Raw genomic sequence first — 15,915 nt, forward strand, 5'->3', positions numbered from 1 at the left:
AAAACCAAAAAGGACTCGGCCCTGAGCAAGGTGATTTTTTTTTAACCATGACAACTGAGAAAATTCTTCTTTCCCACAGTGTTCCCAGCCTATGCCACACTTAAATCCAACTGGAAATGGAATTGAAAGGAATAAAAATATTTGTGGTTGAAGCTTGCCATGATTTGATACAGCTGTATCTTGCTTTTCACACACTCGAGGCAAAGACGTCTGCTTCTACCTAAACGGTAAAGTGGGAGTGAGATCCACTCAAACAGAAATTCCCAGCCACACTCTTCTCTGACAGTTTTTTTGGCACACAGCTGGGTGTCTGAAGGATAGATCCTTTCCTATTCGACTGACAAAGGAAAAAGAAACCCTTGTTTCAAGAAAACGTTTAAAAGCAAAGTATTGATGGGGCACCTGGGTGGCTCAGTTGGTTGAGCATCTGACATCAGCTCACGTCATGATCTCATGGTTTGTGAGTTCAAGACCCACATCAGCCTCACTGCTGTCGGCACAGAGCCTGCTTCAGATCTTCTGTCCCCCTCTCCCTCTGCCCCTCCCCTGCTCAGTCTCTCTCTCTCAAAAATAAATAAACATTAAAAACATTCTTAAAAGGAAAGTGTTGACAATGTTCAAGAAATGGTATTAATAAGCAAAGGACAGGATGGGATGCAAAATTATATGTACAGTGTATTTACTTCATCGTACACATTATAACAGAAAATTATAGAGGAATATATATCAAAATATTAACATTGGATGTTTCTGGGTAGTGAGTAAGCCCATGGATGATTTTAATGTTTCTTCATATTTTTCTATAATAAGCATGTATTATTGTATTCTCTTTTTTAATTAAAAAACTTTTTTAATGTTTATTTATTTGTGAGAGAGAGAGAGAGACAGAGAGACAGAGCACAAGTGGGGAAGGGATAGAGAGAGAGGGAGACAACAGAATCTGAAACAGGCTCCAAGCTCTGAGCTGTCAGCACAGAGCCTGATGCGGGGCTTGAACCCACAAACCGTAACATCATGACCTGAGCTGAAGTCAGATGTTTTACTGATTGAGCCACCCAGGCACCCTTATTATATTTTCATAATACATGTTATGGGGGTGCCTGGGTGGCTCAGTCAGTTTAGCGTCCAACTCTTGATTTCTGCTCAGGTCACGATCTCATGGTTCATGGGTTTGAGCCCTACATCAGACTATGTGCTGTCAGTGCTTGGAGCCTGCTTGGGATTCTCTCTTCCTCTTTCTCTGCCCCTGCTCCCCTTGTGCTCTCTCTCTCTCAAAAATAAATAAACTTAATAATAATAATAATACATATTATGTATATGAAACAATATATAAATATATTTGCTTAGTATAAATTACATATACAGGTTACTACTTAAATATTTAAATTTAAATATTTTGATGAGGACAAAAGGACAGAGGTAACCCCATGTGGTAACCCCAGGTCCCCTTCCTCTGTGTGCAGAGATGCCCGGCCCCTGCTTAGGAAGGGGAGTGAACGAATGCCGCCCCCCCCCCCCCCCCGCTCCCGCCACACCTCCCCCTGCCCCAGCCCCATGCTACCCAAGCGCACTAGCCATGGGACATAAATGAAGGTAGCAGCCCAGGGCCACTCCCAGCAGACAGGCTGCACCCTTGCTCCAGGAGCCCCTGCAGCGGCCCCCAACCCCACAGCCCCCCACCCCAGGTTACTCCTTGGAGCATTTGGCCCGGCCACCTGGCTGAAGGGGCGGACTAAGTCCTGCCCCATGACATCAGCTGGGCGGCCTCCCCTCTCACTGGCTCCCTCTCCTTCCTTCCCGCCCTGAAACCTGATCCGGCTGAGGGACTGATTGCAGGAACTTGGCGACTGTCCAGCGCTGGTGGCCCCTCAGCAGTGGGAGGCTGCAGCCTCAGAGGTGTGGAAGGCGGCCCTGAGGAGGCAGGCCGGCTGGGACATGAAGCCGGCAGAGTGTGGGCAGCCTGCTTCTCAGCACGTCTTACCCTGAGGCCACTCCAAGGCAGCTCACGCCTGGGGAAAGTCACCATGCTGTCGTGGGTGCCACGGGTCCTGCTGGCCTTGCTTCTGCCCACACTCCTGGCACATGGACAAGGTAAGGGGATGGTGGGAAAAGATACGGGACATGGCTGGCCACCTGCAGAGGTCCGGTAGGGAATGTTTGATTCCCCCAGGGGTTGAGGGAGGGAGGTTTTCAGAATGGGTGCTGCTTCGAGAAAGTCAGGGATCTTGCCACATCCGAGCACAAGAATTTGAAGGCACTATGGTCCAGCTCAAAAGCAGGGGTGGTGGAGTGCCAGGTGAGGGCAGGGCTTGCCGAGAGGGGCTCCTGTCTTCTTTGCCCTGCTCCCAAACTCACGGAACTGTAGCTGCAAGGGACCTTGGACTTCATTTGGTCTACTCCTTCTTGTTATAAATGGGAATGCTGTGTCCAGAGAGGGGAATAATTCACTCAAGGTCACACAGCACATTAGCAACAGAGTGGTGACCAGAACCAACCTCAGCTTCCCTGGTCTTGTTGCATGGGCTCCCTGGGCCTCCTTTCCTCAAGTTCCCTTCCAGAGCTAAACTCTAATAACCCCAAACTTCTCTGCATTCCCCTACCCTTTCCTCCTGCTTTCCTGGGATATGAGGTGTTTGGGTCACAAAAGGATTTGTTTCCTTTTGCCACAAACAATATTTATTTCCTGTTTTGGAAGGTTTTCTCCCCATGCAGAGCTAGGTTGGGAGAGCTGGGGCACAATTAGGATGCTGTCCCGGGGCTGAACAGAGAGGAAGAACTGACATGCATGTGCGTGCTGGCTTTCCTCCCTTGAGCTGTCCCTGTGGAAGCTCAGCAGGACCAACAGACCCAGGCTTCATGTTAAGGCTGTGGCTCAGAGCTTTCTTGGCTGAGGAGAATTACTGTCCAGTCTGGCTCCCTGCACACCGGTCCATTTCCCAACAATAGACTCAGGGCTATTGCTTCCATAGTGAAGACAGAGAGATTTGGATTTGAATCTCATTTCCCCCACTTGCGGGGCACAGTCTCCACCTTTCTGAGCCTTGGGGACTCTTATCTGGAAACTGTGCCGTCATGACAGCCACCCCCATGGGCTGCTCGAAGATTGAAATGAAGAATGTGTTAACTGTTATTATTCCACAGGAGGCACTCAGTAAGTGGTCTCTTGTCCTCCCCCTCTCTCTGCTCTTCTCTGTCCTTTGGAGGGAAGCTGAAAGTTTATCAGGGAAGGTGGGTGGGGAGCAGGAAGGGGGACCTGTAGCAGAAATTTGCCCACATTATATAGACAAGATGCGAGAAGAGGCAGCCTTGTTTGGAGAAAGTCAGGCCCACTGGCACCTGGTCTGTGGAAGACCCCAGAGGCACCCTGCTAGTCCCCTAACAGCTTTGCCCCCTGTGCCCTGGTCCTCTAGGGTTCTCGCATTCCCTACCCTATGACTTTCACCTTCTTTTTCTTGGCATCTTTCAGAAAGTGCTTCCGCTATTTCCCAGAGGGGTAACAGGTACACGTGAAACCCCCATAGAATGGAGTGAGGACCTCAGAGTTAGGTTTTCTCATTGCCATTTTGCCCTTATAGGTCTCCTGCTCTGGGAACAATTCAGTTTCTCCTCACTTCCTGTAACCTCACGTCTAACCCTCTTCCCAACCCACCAAATCTACCCATAAATCAACCCTCTGGAGGAGACCCGCCCCCAGGAGTTTGTGCGTGCATGACTCAGAGCGGAGGATTTTGCAGGAAGGAATGGCAGCTTTCACGGGATGCCTCCTTTCTTTCTTGGTTAATAGGAGGCTGGGGTCAAGGAGCCGACGAGGATCTGGCCAGACGCTGAGGTCTGACCTTGACTGAGGCAAACTTTCATGCAAACCTTTGGGCTTAGAGATGGTGTACTTGGGGCCACCTTTCCTTGCAGCCCCCTCTCCTTCCAGTACCCATCCCGAGGGCCACTCCTCCTTAGCTCCCCAGCTCCCCTCCTCTGTCTCCTGCAGACCACCTCCTCTGGGCAGGTACCTGCTCAACCTTTCTCAGCCCCTGGCCCACTTAGACCTCACTGTCTTATATCACCTACGTTTACAGCCCAGCTCCCCTGTCTCATGGAAATGAGTGTGTAGGTTACCCTTAGGAGACAATACCTTCAGATTTGGGCAGGAATCTCTGTGGACAAAACATTCCAGTGATGGGACTTTCAGCCTGTGGAAGTATCTGGGACTCTGGGGTGAAAATAGTGGAGGCATTTTCCTTTCAATAGCCTTCAAACCAGGCCAAAAGATGGGGGAAGCCTCAGGCTCTGATGCCCACTTTGCCCTGTTCTTCCTAGCCAGGCGCAGGGAGCACCCCCAGGCTCAGAACACCTCTAGGCCCGCTCTGCTGAGGCTGTCAGATTACCTCCTGGCCAACTACCAGAAGGGCGTGCGGCCTGTGCGGGACTGGAGGAAGCCAACCACCGTGTCCATCGATGTCATTGTCTATGCCATCCTCAGCGTGGTGAGCACTAGGCCCCAATCTGCCCCACTCAGAGGTGGGCCTTTTGGGGTGGAAGACCATGTAAGGCCGGGCTACCCCCTGGGCAGCACAGGGGACATTCAAGTACCCAGAGTACCTGTGATCTGGCACAGACCCGTGCCAGGCTGGACAACAGCACCGACCGTCTACAGAGCTGCCCAAACCAGAAAACCAGGGTCACTTCTGTGGCTGCCTCTCTCAACCCCTATTCCTAGAGGGCCACTTACCACATGTGGTTCTTCATGCATTGTATCATGGTAACCATGTCCCCACATAAGCTGTTCTGTTCATCTGTCCTATTCATTTCTAGGCCCTTGGTGTCTGACACGGGCCCCTGATACATGACAGGTGTTGCTAAATGATTGTTGAACAATGAATCCTAAACCAATTAATAAATCAATTCCTTCATCAATGACTGTAGTAGGGCGGGATGCACTGCCTGGTGAGGAGGTCAGACGTTGTGCAGAGATAAACAAGAGAGCAGTTGCAGAGATGGAGAGCACCAGAGCAAGCAGGACCTGACCTCACAGTCTCTACTGCAGCCCATGTGGCTGTTTCGGGAAGCAAAGCTGGGAATTAGTTGGGAATGAGGGACAGTGATGAATTTTGGACTGTGTGTTTTTGCATTTCTTGACTGCATACTAGGGTGGGAGGGAGATACAGATATAGATATACAGGCATACAAATATGTAAAAGTGTATAGATATAGGGGCATCTGGGTGGCTCAATCAGTTGAGCATCTGACTCTTGATTTCGGCTCAGGTCATGAACTCACGATTTGTGGGATTGAGCCCCATGTTGGGTTCCTTACTGACAGCACAGAACCTGCTTGGGATTCTGTCTTTCTCTCTCTCTCTCTCTCTCTCTCTCTCTGCCCCTTGCCCACTGGTATGCATATGTGTACTCTCTCTCTCAAAATAAATAAACATCTAAAAAATACAGATAGATAAAATATTTTCTATATGCCTTCTCTTTTTAAAAAAAAAATATTTATTTTGAGAGAGAGAGAGCACGAGCAGGGGAGGGGCAGAGAGAGAGAGGAAGAGAGAGAATCCCAAGCAGGCTCCACACTGTCAGCACAGAGCCTGACTCAGGGCTCGATCCCACTATCCATGTGATCATGACCTAAGCCAAAATCAGAAGTCAGACACTTAACTGACTGAGCCTCCCAGGCACCCCCTTTATGTTTTCCCTTATCTTATATGTTACGTATATTATATATGTAAAATATATGTAGCATAGAGACATATATATGTATAACATAATAGAAAATAGTAAAAGATGATAGATAGATAGATAGATAGATAGATAGGAAATTAAAAAAGAAACAGTTGTATTTCTTCCTAGATGTGTCCTAGTCAAAGACCAACCAACTCTTCCTGGTTGGCCCTTTTCTCTTTTTCTTCACTACCTCTTCCCGAAGGAATAGGGACACAAAGCAACAGCTCCTCTTGGGGTACATGTGCAAGGTGGACGTCCGCCCACGGGGCACTGACGCTGAGCCCTCTTTCCTTTCACAGGATGAAAAGAACCAGGTCCTGACCACCTACATCTGGTACCGGCAGGTAAGCGCCCACTCCCATTTCCTGGGATGGGATCTTCCCCTTCCAGGAAGGATTCCTCAAAAGAGTCAGGAATGTCAGAGGCCTTGGTGAGGGGAGGGGGGAAGAGGCTCAGAGACAGACTCAGGAGACCCGGGAGTCTGGGCCCCTCTCCTCTCAGGACTGGAGATGGAAGGAAGCTCCGTGCTCAGCAGAGGAGAAATCCTCCAAACCCCCTCTGGTTTCCGAGTGGTTTCACAGCATCTCGAACAACTTGTCTGGTCTCTGTTGATAAACACCTCCAGTGCCCAGTTGCTCAGCGGGAAGCTACCGCACTTTTAAACAACTCTAATTGCTAGAAAGTTCTTCCTTCTATTAAGCCGAGGGTGATGACAATCAAATTGGGTGATTGACACAGGGCAGTCCCATCCACCGAGTCCTCACACCCTCAGCCACCTCCTGACTCTCCGAGCTTCTGAGGGACATCACTCAGCCACTGCTGAGAACGTCTCTGAGGCCTTCAAGGCCTTCATGTGGCCCTTCTGGCAGCGAGCTGGTGGGGAGCTGGGGGGGCGAGCTGGTAGAGAGCTGATGGGGAGCTGGCAGGGAGCTTGCGGGGAGCTGGCTGGGAGCTGGTGGGGAGCTGATGGGGAGCTGGCAGGGAGCTGGAGGGGAGCTGGGGGAGAGCTGGTGGGGAGCCGGTAGAGAGCTGATGGGGAGCTAGCTGGGAGCTTGCAGGGAGCTGGCTGGGAGCTGGTGGGGAGCTGATGGGGAACTGGCAGGGAGCTTGCGGGGAGCTGGCAGGGAGCTGGGGGGGAGCTGGCAGGGAACTGGTGGGGAGCTGATGGGGGAGCGGGGGGAGAGCTGGGGGGAAACTGGTGGGGAGCTGGTGAGGAGCTAGGGGGGAGAGCGGGCAGGTAGTGGGGACTGCTGTCCACAGGCTGGTCCTGGGCTGGCAGGCCCTGAGCTGCAGAGCAGATTTGAGAGTAGAAGGGAACCAGAGGAGCTGGCGAGAGGGGGCAGGAGGATGGGGCCAGGTCGTAGAGGTCAGAGCTTAGAGGGGCTCTGTCTGGGGACATGCCAGGCGTGTGCAGGTCTCTGTTACATCCCTCCACTGCTCGTGAGTGCTTCCCACTACCACCAGCATGCGGGGCAGAGGGTGGGGTGGAGGCAGAAGCCAGATGCTGATTCCTGCCAGACTGCTCTCTTCTGCCCTAGAAAAATCTCTTAATATAGAGCACTCCCTGCGTCAAAGGAAGGGATGCACAAGAAGAGGCAGCCCAGGGCTCCTTTCCTGGGACATCTGACCTAGGTCCCACCTGTGGACCTCTAGGGTCACTTGTGTGCCCAGCAGTAACGGGATGCCAACCTACTGTCCCAAGGGACCAGAATTAGAGACACAAATGAGACTCAGGCCCTGCCTGCAGTGAGCTCACAGACTAGGGGAGGCCACAGACACATGAACAGACAGTTGAATGTAGCAAGATTTCCAGTGAGGCAAGAATGAGATACCAACCATGAGGGCACAGAGGGGGTACATGAAAATCCAGCCTGGGGAGTGGGGGGGGGGGCACGGAGGGTTCCCAGAGAAGGGAGCAGACAGATGCTCTGACTGAGTCTGGAGGACACAGAAGACCTCCCTCAGGGGAGAAGACAGGGATTGCGGTGTGGGAGAGCGCAGGTATGCAGAGACGTGGGGTGTTTGCATGCAGTGGAAAGGAGACTCCATAGAGAAGATGGCAAAAACCATGAGGCTCGAGAGGGGAGCCCGGGTGGCTTAGTCGGTGGAGCTTCAGACTTTGATTTCGGCTCAGGTCATGATCTCACAGTTCAAGGGTTTGAGCCCTGCGTCAGGCTCCGCACTGACAGTGCAGAGCCTGCTCGGGATTCTCTCCCTCTCCCTCTGTCTCTGCCCCTCTCTGACACACACTTTCCCTCTCTCAAAATAAACGAATAAATCTAAAAAAATAATGAGACTAGAGAGATAGCTGGAGGTCAGATTGTGCAGGCCTTTGCTGGCCATGAGGTTGAACTCTATCCCAAGTGCAAGAGGCATCCCTAGAGTTTTAAGCAAGGGAATGACATAGTTACGTTGACTTTTTAGATCAGTCATTCTTTTTTTTTTTTTTTTTTTTAATTTTTTTTTTCAACGTTTTTTATTTATTTTTGGGACAGAGAGAGACAGAGCATGAACGGGGGAGGGGCAGAGAGAGAGGGAGACACAGAATCGGAAACAGGCTCCAGGCTCCGAGCCATCAGCCCAGAGCCTGACGCGGGGCTCGAACTCACGGACCGTGAGATCGTGACCTGGCTGAAGTCGGACGCTTAACCGACTGCGCCACCCAGGCGCCCCTAGATCAGTCATTCTGACAGGATAGTGAGGAAGGTGTTGATCACAACTTGACAGTAACCATCTCTACCCTGTCAGATGCATCTTATTGTCCCAATTTGCATATGAGCAGACCAAGACCCAAGAAGCTATGTGTCCAAGATCCCGCGGTTGGTGGATGGGATAGTCAGACGGGAGAAATGACCGCAGGGCAAGGCGTCATTTTTCTGGGTCATATTTGCATGCCGGGAGAGTGTGAGCACAGCGATGGGGGGACTCTCGGTACTGCTGAGTGACTCCCCCAAGAAGATGCCCGTCGGTTGCCTGGGCACTGAGCGGTGAGGTCATCCCGATGGGTGGCCTCCTGTGACCATCCCCTGCTCTTCCCCTAGTACTGGACAGATGAGTTTCTCCAGTGGAACCCTGAGGACTTCGACAACATCACCAAGCTGTCCATCCCCACTGAGAGCATCTGGGTCCCAGACATTCTCATCAACGAGTTGTGAGTGCTGTCATTTGATGCTGGGTGGCTGGGTGGTTCCGGGGCTGTGGAAAGATGGGGCTGGGGGCAAGACTCTGCTGTGGCATGAGAGGTCCCACCCAGGCTTGCAGAACTGTAGGTAAAGTTGGCTTGGGCCCAAATTCCCCTTTGGTTTCTTTCTCTTTTTTTTTTTTTCTTTTCTCTTTTTAAAACTCCTCTTTTTCTATGCCTGATGTGGAAACCCTGTACTTCTTGGTCCAAGGGCCCCCTTCCCAGGGAAGGGAAGCCAAGGAATGAATTTGCCCTGTCATAATAGCTGAATGAAGGACAGCTGTGGTTTTCAAGGGGACAGTGAGATTACCAATAGGGATGAAGCTCCAGCAGTGGTCCCAGGGGTGATTTGGAGACACTCACACCTCTCAAGTCATACACATGCCTGGCTGGCTCCAGATCGCACCCCCAATGTGAAGTGGGTACCACCATCCTTGATTCCCAACAGCTGACAGCCCCGGCCAACATGCCCTCCCCCCATCCTTCAGGTTGTTCAGGCTCCACTGCCTGGGCTTCTTAATGCCAGGCGGTGGAAGATGGCTGGGGGACACAGATGGAAGGAGGAGGTGGCCGGGGGCCAGTTGCCCTCCGCCGGTACCCACCACATTGCCCAATGACATGGCTGCCACTCAAAGTGCTTTTCAGGGGAGACAGTTGACCTAGACCTCGGGCTGGAGGGATCCCAGTTCCTGGCTGGATCTCCAGGTTAGACTGAAGTAGCCTGGATCTTAGTTTCTTATCTCTTGGCCTGATTCCACAGAAGGCTGCAGGCGCAGGACCCTAAGCTCAGGCCACTCTGTGCCACAGTGGTCACTTGGGAGAGCCTAGGGGTTGGGGATCTGCTGAGAGAGAGTGACAAAGTCCACCTCGCCTCTTTTCTTCTCAAGGATTTCTCTAGTTCCTTTTCGTCCTGGGAAGATTATTCTCATGTCACAGGACCTCTAGGCAAAGAGAAGCCCAGGTCAGGATGGATCCCCAGGATGGATCGCCCAACGAAGTTTGCCCATTGCCACTGGGCTGCTGATCCCGGGAGCTGAGCTCTGCCCAGCTGGGTGGGTGGTGGAGTAGGGGCAGCTGGACATGCTCATGACAGCAAGTGGCTTTGAGGTACCTGGATTCCTCACCTGCCTTTTGTGGCCAGGTTGCCGGGGGAATGAAGGAGCAATGCCCCTTCCTGCTTGGAAAGTAGCCTTGACAATGGTAGGTAATCTTGAGCCCCCAAACTGCCCCTGTTCCCTGGCCAGTGTGGACGTGGGGAAGTCTCCAAGTATCCCGTACGTGTATGTCGGGCACCATGGCGAGGTCCAGAACTACAAGCCCCTCCAGGTGGTGACCGCCTGTAGCCTGGACATTTACAACTTCCCCTTCGACGTGCAGAACTGCTCGTTGACGTTCACCAGCTGGCTGCACACCAGTGAGTACCACACACAAGCTTTGGGAGGTGGGGGTGTAGGTTGGAGGGTCCCTGAAACCCCTACTTGAGGAGCGCACCCTAGCAGGCAGTCTTCTTTATTCAAGTCACTTACTGCTTATTTCATAATGCCGCTGAGCATCTGTTTCCTCAACCTCCAAACGGGACTCTGTTGTTCTTGCCATCTCCCCAGTAGTCACAAGGGTTGAATGATCGCCAGGACACCCGGTGAGGGCTAGGATCTGACACTAAGTGTCTCTTACTTGTCTTTTCTCCATGGGTGCACCCTCCCCCTCATCTCTCTACCCAGCTTTCTGCAGTTACCTCCCCAACGGTCCCCCTCTCCTTCATGCTCCTCAGAGCCAGCAGGAAGAGCTCATTAAATGCAAACCTGGCCTTGCCCCTCTCTGCCTAAAAGCCTCAGTGGCTTCCCTGCACTCCTGAGACAAAACCCAAACCCTTTACCTGGCCGACAGGGGCTGCCCATAGTCACCACTCCAGCCTCAGCCCACGCATGTTCCCCTGAGTCCTGCCCCAACCCAGCTGCCTTCCTTCCAAGGCCCCAAAGCCCTTGTTCTCTCCCCTTCTCACAGGCTGCTTCCTCTCCTGGGCCACCCTGCACCCTCCTCCTGCCCCCCACCACTCCTAGTTCAGCCAAGTCTCCTACTCACCTAATCACAGCACTGGCATCAGTGCCTCGGGGAAACTCCTCTCATCCCCAGACTAGCCATCCCCCTTGTCCAATTTTTAGCACCCTGATCTTCTCCCCCCTTCTATTGCACTTGTAGGTGTTTGTTCAATGTCTGCTCCTTGATCAGATATAAATTCACAGAGGGTAGGACCATGACTTCCGGCCCACCATTAGGTCCCCAGTACAGTGCCTACAAAGGAAGGTGCTTGGCAACTTTTATTTAATGGATGACTATGAGGTTCTCACTAAAGTCTACAAAGTGAGCATCACCCTCTGGCAAGAAGGCATCCTCCACTTCTATTTGATTTCGTCACATTAACTGTAAATTACAAACATAATACAGAACTTCCTTGGACAAAAACCAGAATTGCAAATTATCTTTGACTTTTGACCTCTACCTTCAATCCCGAACTCTTCACCAGCAACTCCACACACCAAGACTTAACAGCTTTTATCAGTATAAGCCTCATATGGTATGTTCTTCCAGACCCTTCTCTATCCTTTGCATATACACATACATACTCCTCTATGGAAAGTACATGAAAATTATTTCTTAGGTTGTTATTTTACTAAATGTATCATTCATGCCACTGCTACCTGATTCTCTTTACAAACAACAAGAAGTATTGGACATCTTTCCGAGTTAGTGTATATTTAGATCTTTACCCTACATGTTGACTGCTGTAGGATAGCTCAGGGTTGGGATGCATCATAGTTGATTAAGCAAGCACTTTCCTGATTGGTGGACATGTAGATCTTTCCCTATACTTTGCTGTAACAGACGCTGCTGGCTTTCTATATATCTAATGTCTCTAGTGTAGATGCAGAGAAGTAAAACCGCTTTTCTCTAAGTGAAGATTTTGCATATTTCCCTAATTCACCTTTGAGGACAGTCAGCCCTATGAAGGCAAACGTGAAGAATGTTGACTTTTGTTCATTTCCTAAATGGGAGACCCTAATGGAAACCTAGAAGAGGTGTGCATGAGAGAGAGAGGGAGGGAGGGAGAGGGAGAGGAAGAGGGAGGAAGGGAGGGAGAGAAAGAGAGAGAGAGAGAGGAAGAGAGGAGAGAGAAGGAGAGAAGGGGCTTTCTAATAGTTTGGTTCTGGTAGATACAGTGTGCGTTATCACTTCATTTTACGGCTGAGGACACGGAGGCTGAAGGCTAAGAGCTGAGTCCACCTAAGTCCTGCCTGTGCGGCCCACTGCGGGCCCCACCCTCACAGGGCCTGGCACATCCTCCTGGCCCTGGACTCCAGAGCTGGCTCGGTCTCTTCCCTCCCAGTCCAGGACATCAACATCTCCCTGTGGCGCTTGCCAGAAAAGGTGAAGCTTGACAAGACTATCTTCATGAACCAGGGCGAGTGGGAGCTCCTGGGGGTGCTGACCCAGTTTCGCGAGTTCAGCATGGAAAGCAGTGGCTGTTATGCAGAGATGAAGTTCTTCGTGAGTGGCCCCAGGGACAGACGCGGGGGAAATGATAGCTAGAACTGCTGGGCGTCATCCCCAGGGAGACTTCAGGAGGCGTGTGGGGAAGACCATCTATAGCCCTTCTCCCAGCTCCAGGTCACACACATGCATGGGACCTTCAGGGCAGCAGATGGGGAAGCTCAGGGGAATTGTCCCTTCCTCGTCCTCTGCAGCCACCGGCCTCAATCCAGAGGCCGGATGTTAGGTCTGTCCGGTTCTTCCTCTTCCAGCAGGGCCAGGCCGGAAGCTCCATGAAGCGAGAGGTCCATGAGGGGCTGGGGGGTCCTGGGTGCAGGACCTGTGTGCCCCGGGTTTCCCCCAGCTCCTGTCCTGGTCCTAGGTGGTCATCCGCCGGAGGCCCCTGTTCTACACAGTCAGCCTGCTGCTGCCCAGCATCTTCCTCATGTTCATGGACATCGTGGGCTTCTACCTGCCTCCAGACAGTGGCGAGAGGGTCTCCTTTAAGATCACACTCCTCCTGGGCTATTCTGTCTTCCTGATCATCGTGTCGGACACCCTGCCGGCCACAGCCATTGGCACTCCCCTCATTGGTAAAGCCCGCTCCAGGGGAAGAGCACAGTGTGGTTGGGGGTGGGGGTGGGCGGGGGCTGAAGAACCGGCGCCCTCCCACCTGCTGTGTGTCCCCCGACCTTCCCCGCGTGCACAGGTGTCTACTTCGTCGTGTGCATGGCGCTGCTGGTGGTGAGCTTGGCTGAGACCATCCTCATCGTGCGGCTGGTACACAAGCAAGACCTGCAGCAGCCCGTACCCGCCTGGCTGCGGCACCTGGTCCTGGAGCGGGTGGCCCTGCTCCTTTGCCTAGGGGAGCAAACAGCTTCCCGACGGCCCCCAGCCACGCCCCAAGCCTCCAAGACCGATGACTGCTCAGGTGAAGAGGGAAAGGGGGCATCCCATACGGAGGGCCTGGGGGTGCGGACGTGGTGGAGAGTCTCTGGCTGGCGAGTCTGACCGGGGCTGGGATCTGAGTGCCACCCTGCACCTGGCACCCCGTGCCGGGTCTCACTGGGAGGCAGCAGAGTTCAGTCAAAGTCATCAGTGGACCCTTTCTGCACCTTCACCTCCCCTCATCAGTCCGGGTGTGGAGAGAGACGGGACGAAGTGAGAGGCCGAGCCTGTCAGGAGCTCGGAAGGACTTGCCTTTCTCTGAGATGGACCCAAAAGGGGGTCAAACAGATGCCTCTCCAGCAGTTATGGGTCCCCTTACCTCGCATGGCTAAGTGTGCAGCCGGGATTTCTAAAGCTCTGCATTCAGTCAGCCCAGAGACCAAGTCCCCTTCAAATTTCAAACACCTATGACAGAGAGACAGGGGTGCAGGGGACAGTTAAACGTGAAGCTCGTTCTCCCTGACAAATTGTTTCAGCTACATTCGTTGCTGGTGGTGGTGGTAGTTGTGGTTTGTTGATGTATTTGTTGAGCACTTTGAGGCAGGCACGTGCGCTTTCTGTGCATGATCCCAGGCCATCCACAGGCCCCGTAATAGGATTGTCATCCTCATTTGTCAAGTGAGGAAACAGGCATAAGGCCAACTAGCTTGCCTTAAGTCACAGAGCCAAGGTACTGGTGGACTGGTCTGAACCCAGACCCAGCTGACGCTCTGCTTGTATTTTTCACCACCCCTCTTTGTCCTCCCTTCTGGCGAGAGCTAGGCCTTTTACAGGAGATGCATGGTTAATCTAAGACCACCTCATCGTGAACTGATGAATGAGTACTCCAGCCTAATGCCCAATTTCACTGCTCACCTGTGAGGTAGCCATAGCTGAAGGTGTATTTTCTGGTACAAAGGGACTTGGACTGGAGTCAAGGAGAGGGCAGCAAGGCCATATGGCATAGCGGAGACAGCAGTGGAGTCACAGTCCACATACCTTCAGCCTTGGTGGCCTCACTTTTAGATGATGCTCCAGCTGTGTGACCACAGGCTAGTCACTTAACCTCTCTGAGCTTTAGCACTTCCATATAAAGAGTCCAAATAGTAATCACTCCTACTCTGCCTCTTTCGTGGGGCTATTGTGAGGCTCAAGTGAAATAATAGATATCAAATTGCTGCAGGAAGCCCAGGTGTTTAAAAAAATGCGTGGGAAAAATAAACACCAAATTCATATCTTAGTGACCTGGGGACAGGTTGGAGGATGTGACTAAGGAGGGGTATGCAGGAATCTTCAACCGTGTTGCTTTCTTTGTTCGCTCAAGTCAGACGTTGGGTACACAAATAGGTAAGTTCACATCTATACTGTTTATGTCTGGAATTCATAATAACAATTTCTGCAAGCCACAGGCACAGAAGGGACAGTGGTCGTGCCATTCTGCCAGGCTTCCCTCCTCGGCCAATGCTGTGCCCTTTTTCCAGATGTGGGGAACCACTGCAGCCATTTGAGAGGACCCCAGGACTTGGAGAATACCCCAAGGGGCCGAGGCAGCCCCCCACCACCACCGCGGGAGGCCTCCCTGGCAGTGTGTGGGCTGCTGCAGGAGCTGTCCTCCATCAGGCATTTCCTGGAGAAGAGGGACGAGAGCCGAGAGGTGGCCCGGGAATGGCTGCATGTGGGCTCCGTGCTGGACGGGCTGCTCTTCCGCATCTACCTGGTGGCAGTGCTGGCCTACAGCATCACCCTGGTTACTCTGTGGTCCATCTGGCAGTATTCTTGAGTAGGCACAGCCCAGTTGGGGTGTTTTGAGGGAGGGGTAGTAAGGCACTGGTTAGAATGGGGATTGAGGATTTCAGGGCCCAGCAGATGCCAGGGATGTTTTCAAGACCCTGTCCAATGCCAGTAATTCTGAAGCAGGGCCTTAACTCTTCCCAAAAAGCTTGATGTTCAAGACGCTTGTACCCCACCCCACCCCCCACCCAACTTATCATGGCTTTAAAACATGCTGTCTTTGATCTAGAAAAACCCATGCATTCCCTAACTTCATTCTATTTATCTGTGTATCAAGCCTTGATTTCCCCATTGTCACCTCCCTGAATAAGGCACTTTGAAATTCTGCTCCTCCCCCTTTAGCCTTGTTTTTAGATACAAAGCAAACCAACTCTCTACTGCACATGGCTGGTAACACTGCATTAGGTTTATTCAACCGTAATGTTCTCCTTCTTCACCTCACCTGTAGCCACTTCCCTGAACACTCATGTTCCATTGGATGATGGTGGGGTAGGGGGCGGGTGGGGGTAATAAAATACAATGAAGCCTAAACTCTCTTCTTAACCATTTGTCAGCAGCTGGGTGGGTGGAAGAAGTTAAACGTTGCTGGTGGAAATGAGGTAGGGGTATTACCTGTGGTTTCAGTATTTGGTGCTTCCTAGCCCAGGGAATTGGGAGGTGACCACATAGTGGCTGTTATGAAGACCTAATAGGAGGTGGAATTCAAGGTGGGAGAGTAAGGATCATGAACACTTAGCAGTGCTCTGCTCTGTTAACCCCCAGGAAGAT

At 52.1% G+C, this 15,915-nt stretch overlaps 1 protein-coding gene across 1 annotated transcript in view; it reads left to right on the plus strand.

Annotated features, from left to right (window-relative positions):
• Positions 1-15,658, plus strand: part of HTR3A (5-hydroxytryptamine receptor 3A) — a 31,423-nt gene extending 15,765 nt beyond the window's left edge. The window contains exons 5-13 of the mRNA XM_058686778.1: positions 1,837-2,091; positions 4,315-4,481; positions 6,020-6,064; positions 8,762-8,871; positions 10,146-10,315; positions 12,287-12,447; positions 12,812-13,022; positions 13,139-13,360; positions 14,838-15,658. Coding sequence (XP_058542761.1) covers positions 1,837-2,091; positions 4,315-4,481; positions 6,020-6,064; positions 8,762-8,871; positions 10,146-10,315; positions 12,287-12,447; positions 12,812-13,022; positions 13,139-13,360; positions 14,838-15,136 — 1,640 coding nt within the window. The 3' untranslated portion in view covers positions 15,137-15,658. The remainder of the gene's footprint in view (positions 1-1,836; positions 2,092-4,314; positions 4,482-6,019; positions 6,065-8,761; positions 8,872-10,145; positions 10,316-12,286; positions 12,448-12,811; positions 13,023-13,138; positions 13,361-14,837) is intronic.
• Positions 15,659-15,915: the final 257 nt, after the last annotated feature.

The sequence above is a fragment of the Neofelis nebulosa genome, chromosome 10, assembly GCF_028018385.1.
Source record: "Neofelis nebulosa isolate mNeoNeb1 chromosome 10, mNeoNeb1.pri, whole genome shotgun sequence".
Taxonomy (NCBI): domain Eukaryota; kingdom Metazoa; phylum Chordata; class Mammalia; order Carnivora; family Felidae; genus Neofelis; species Neofelis nebulosa.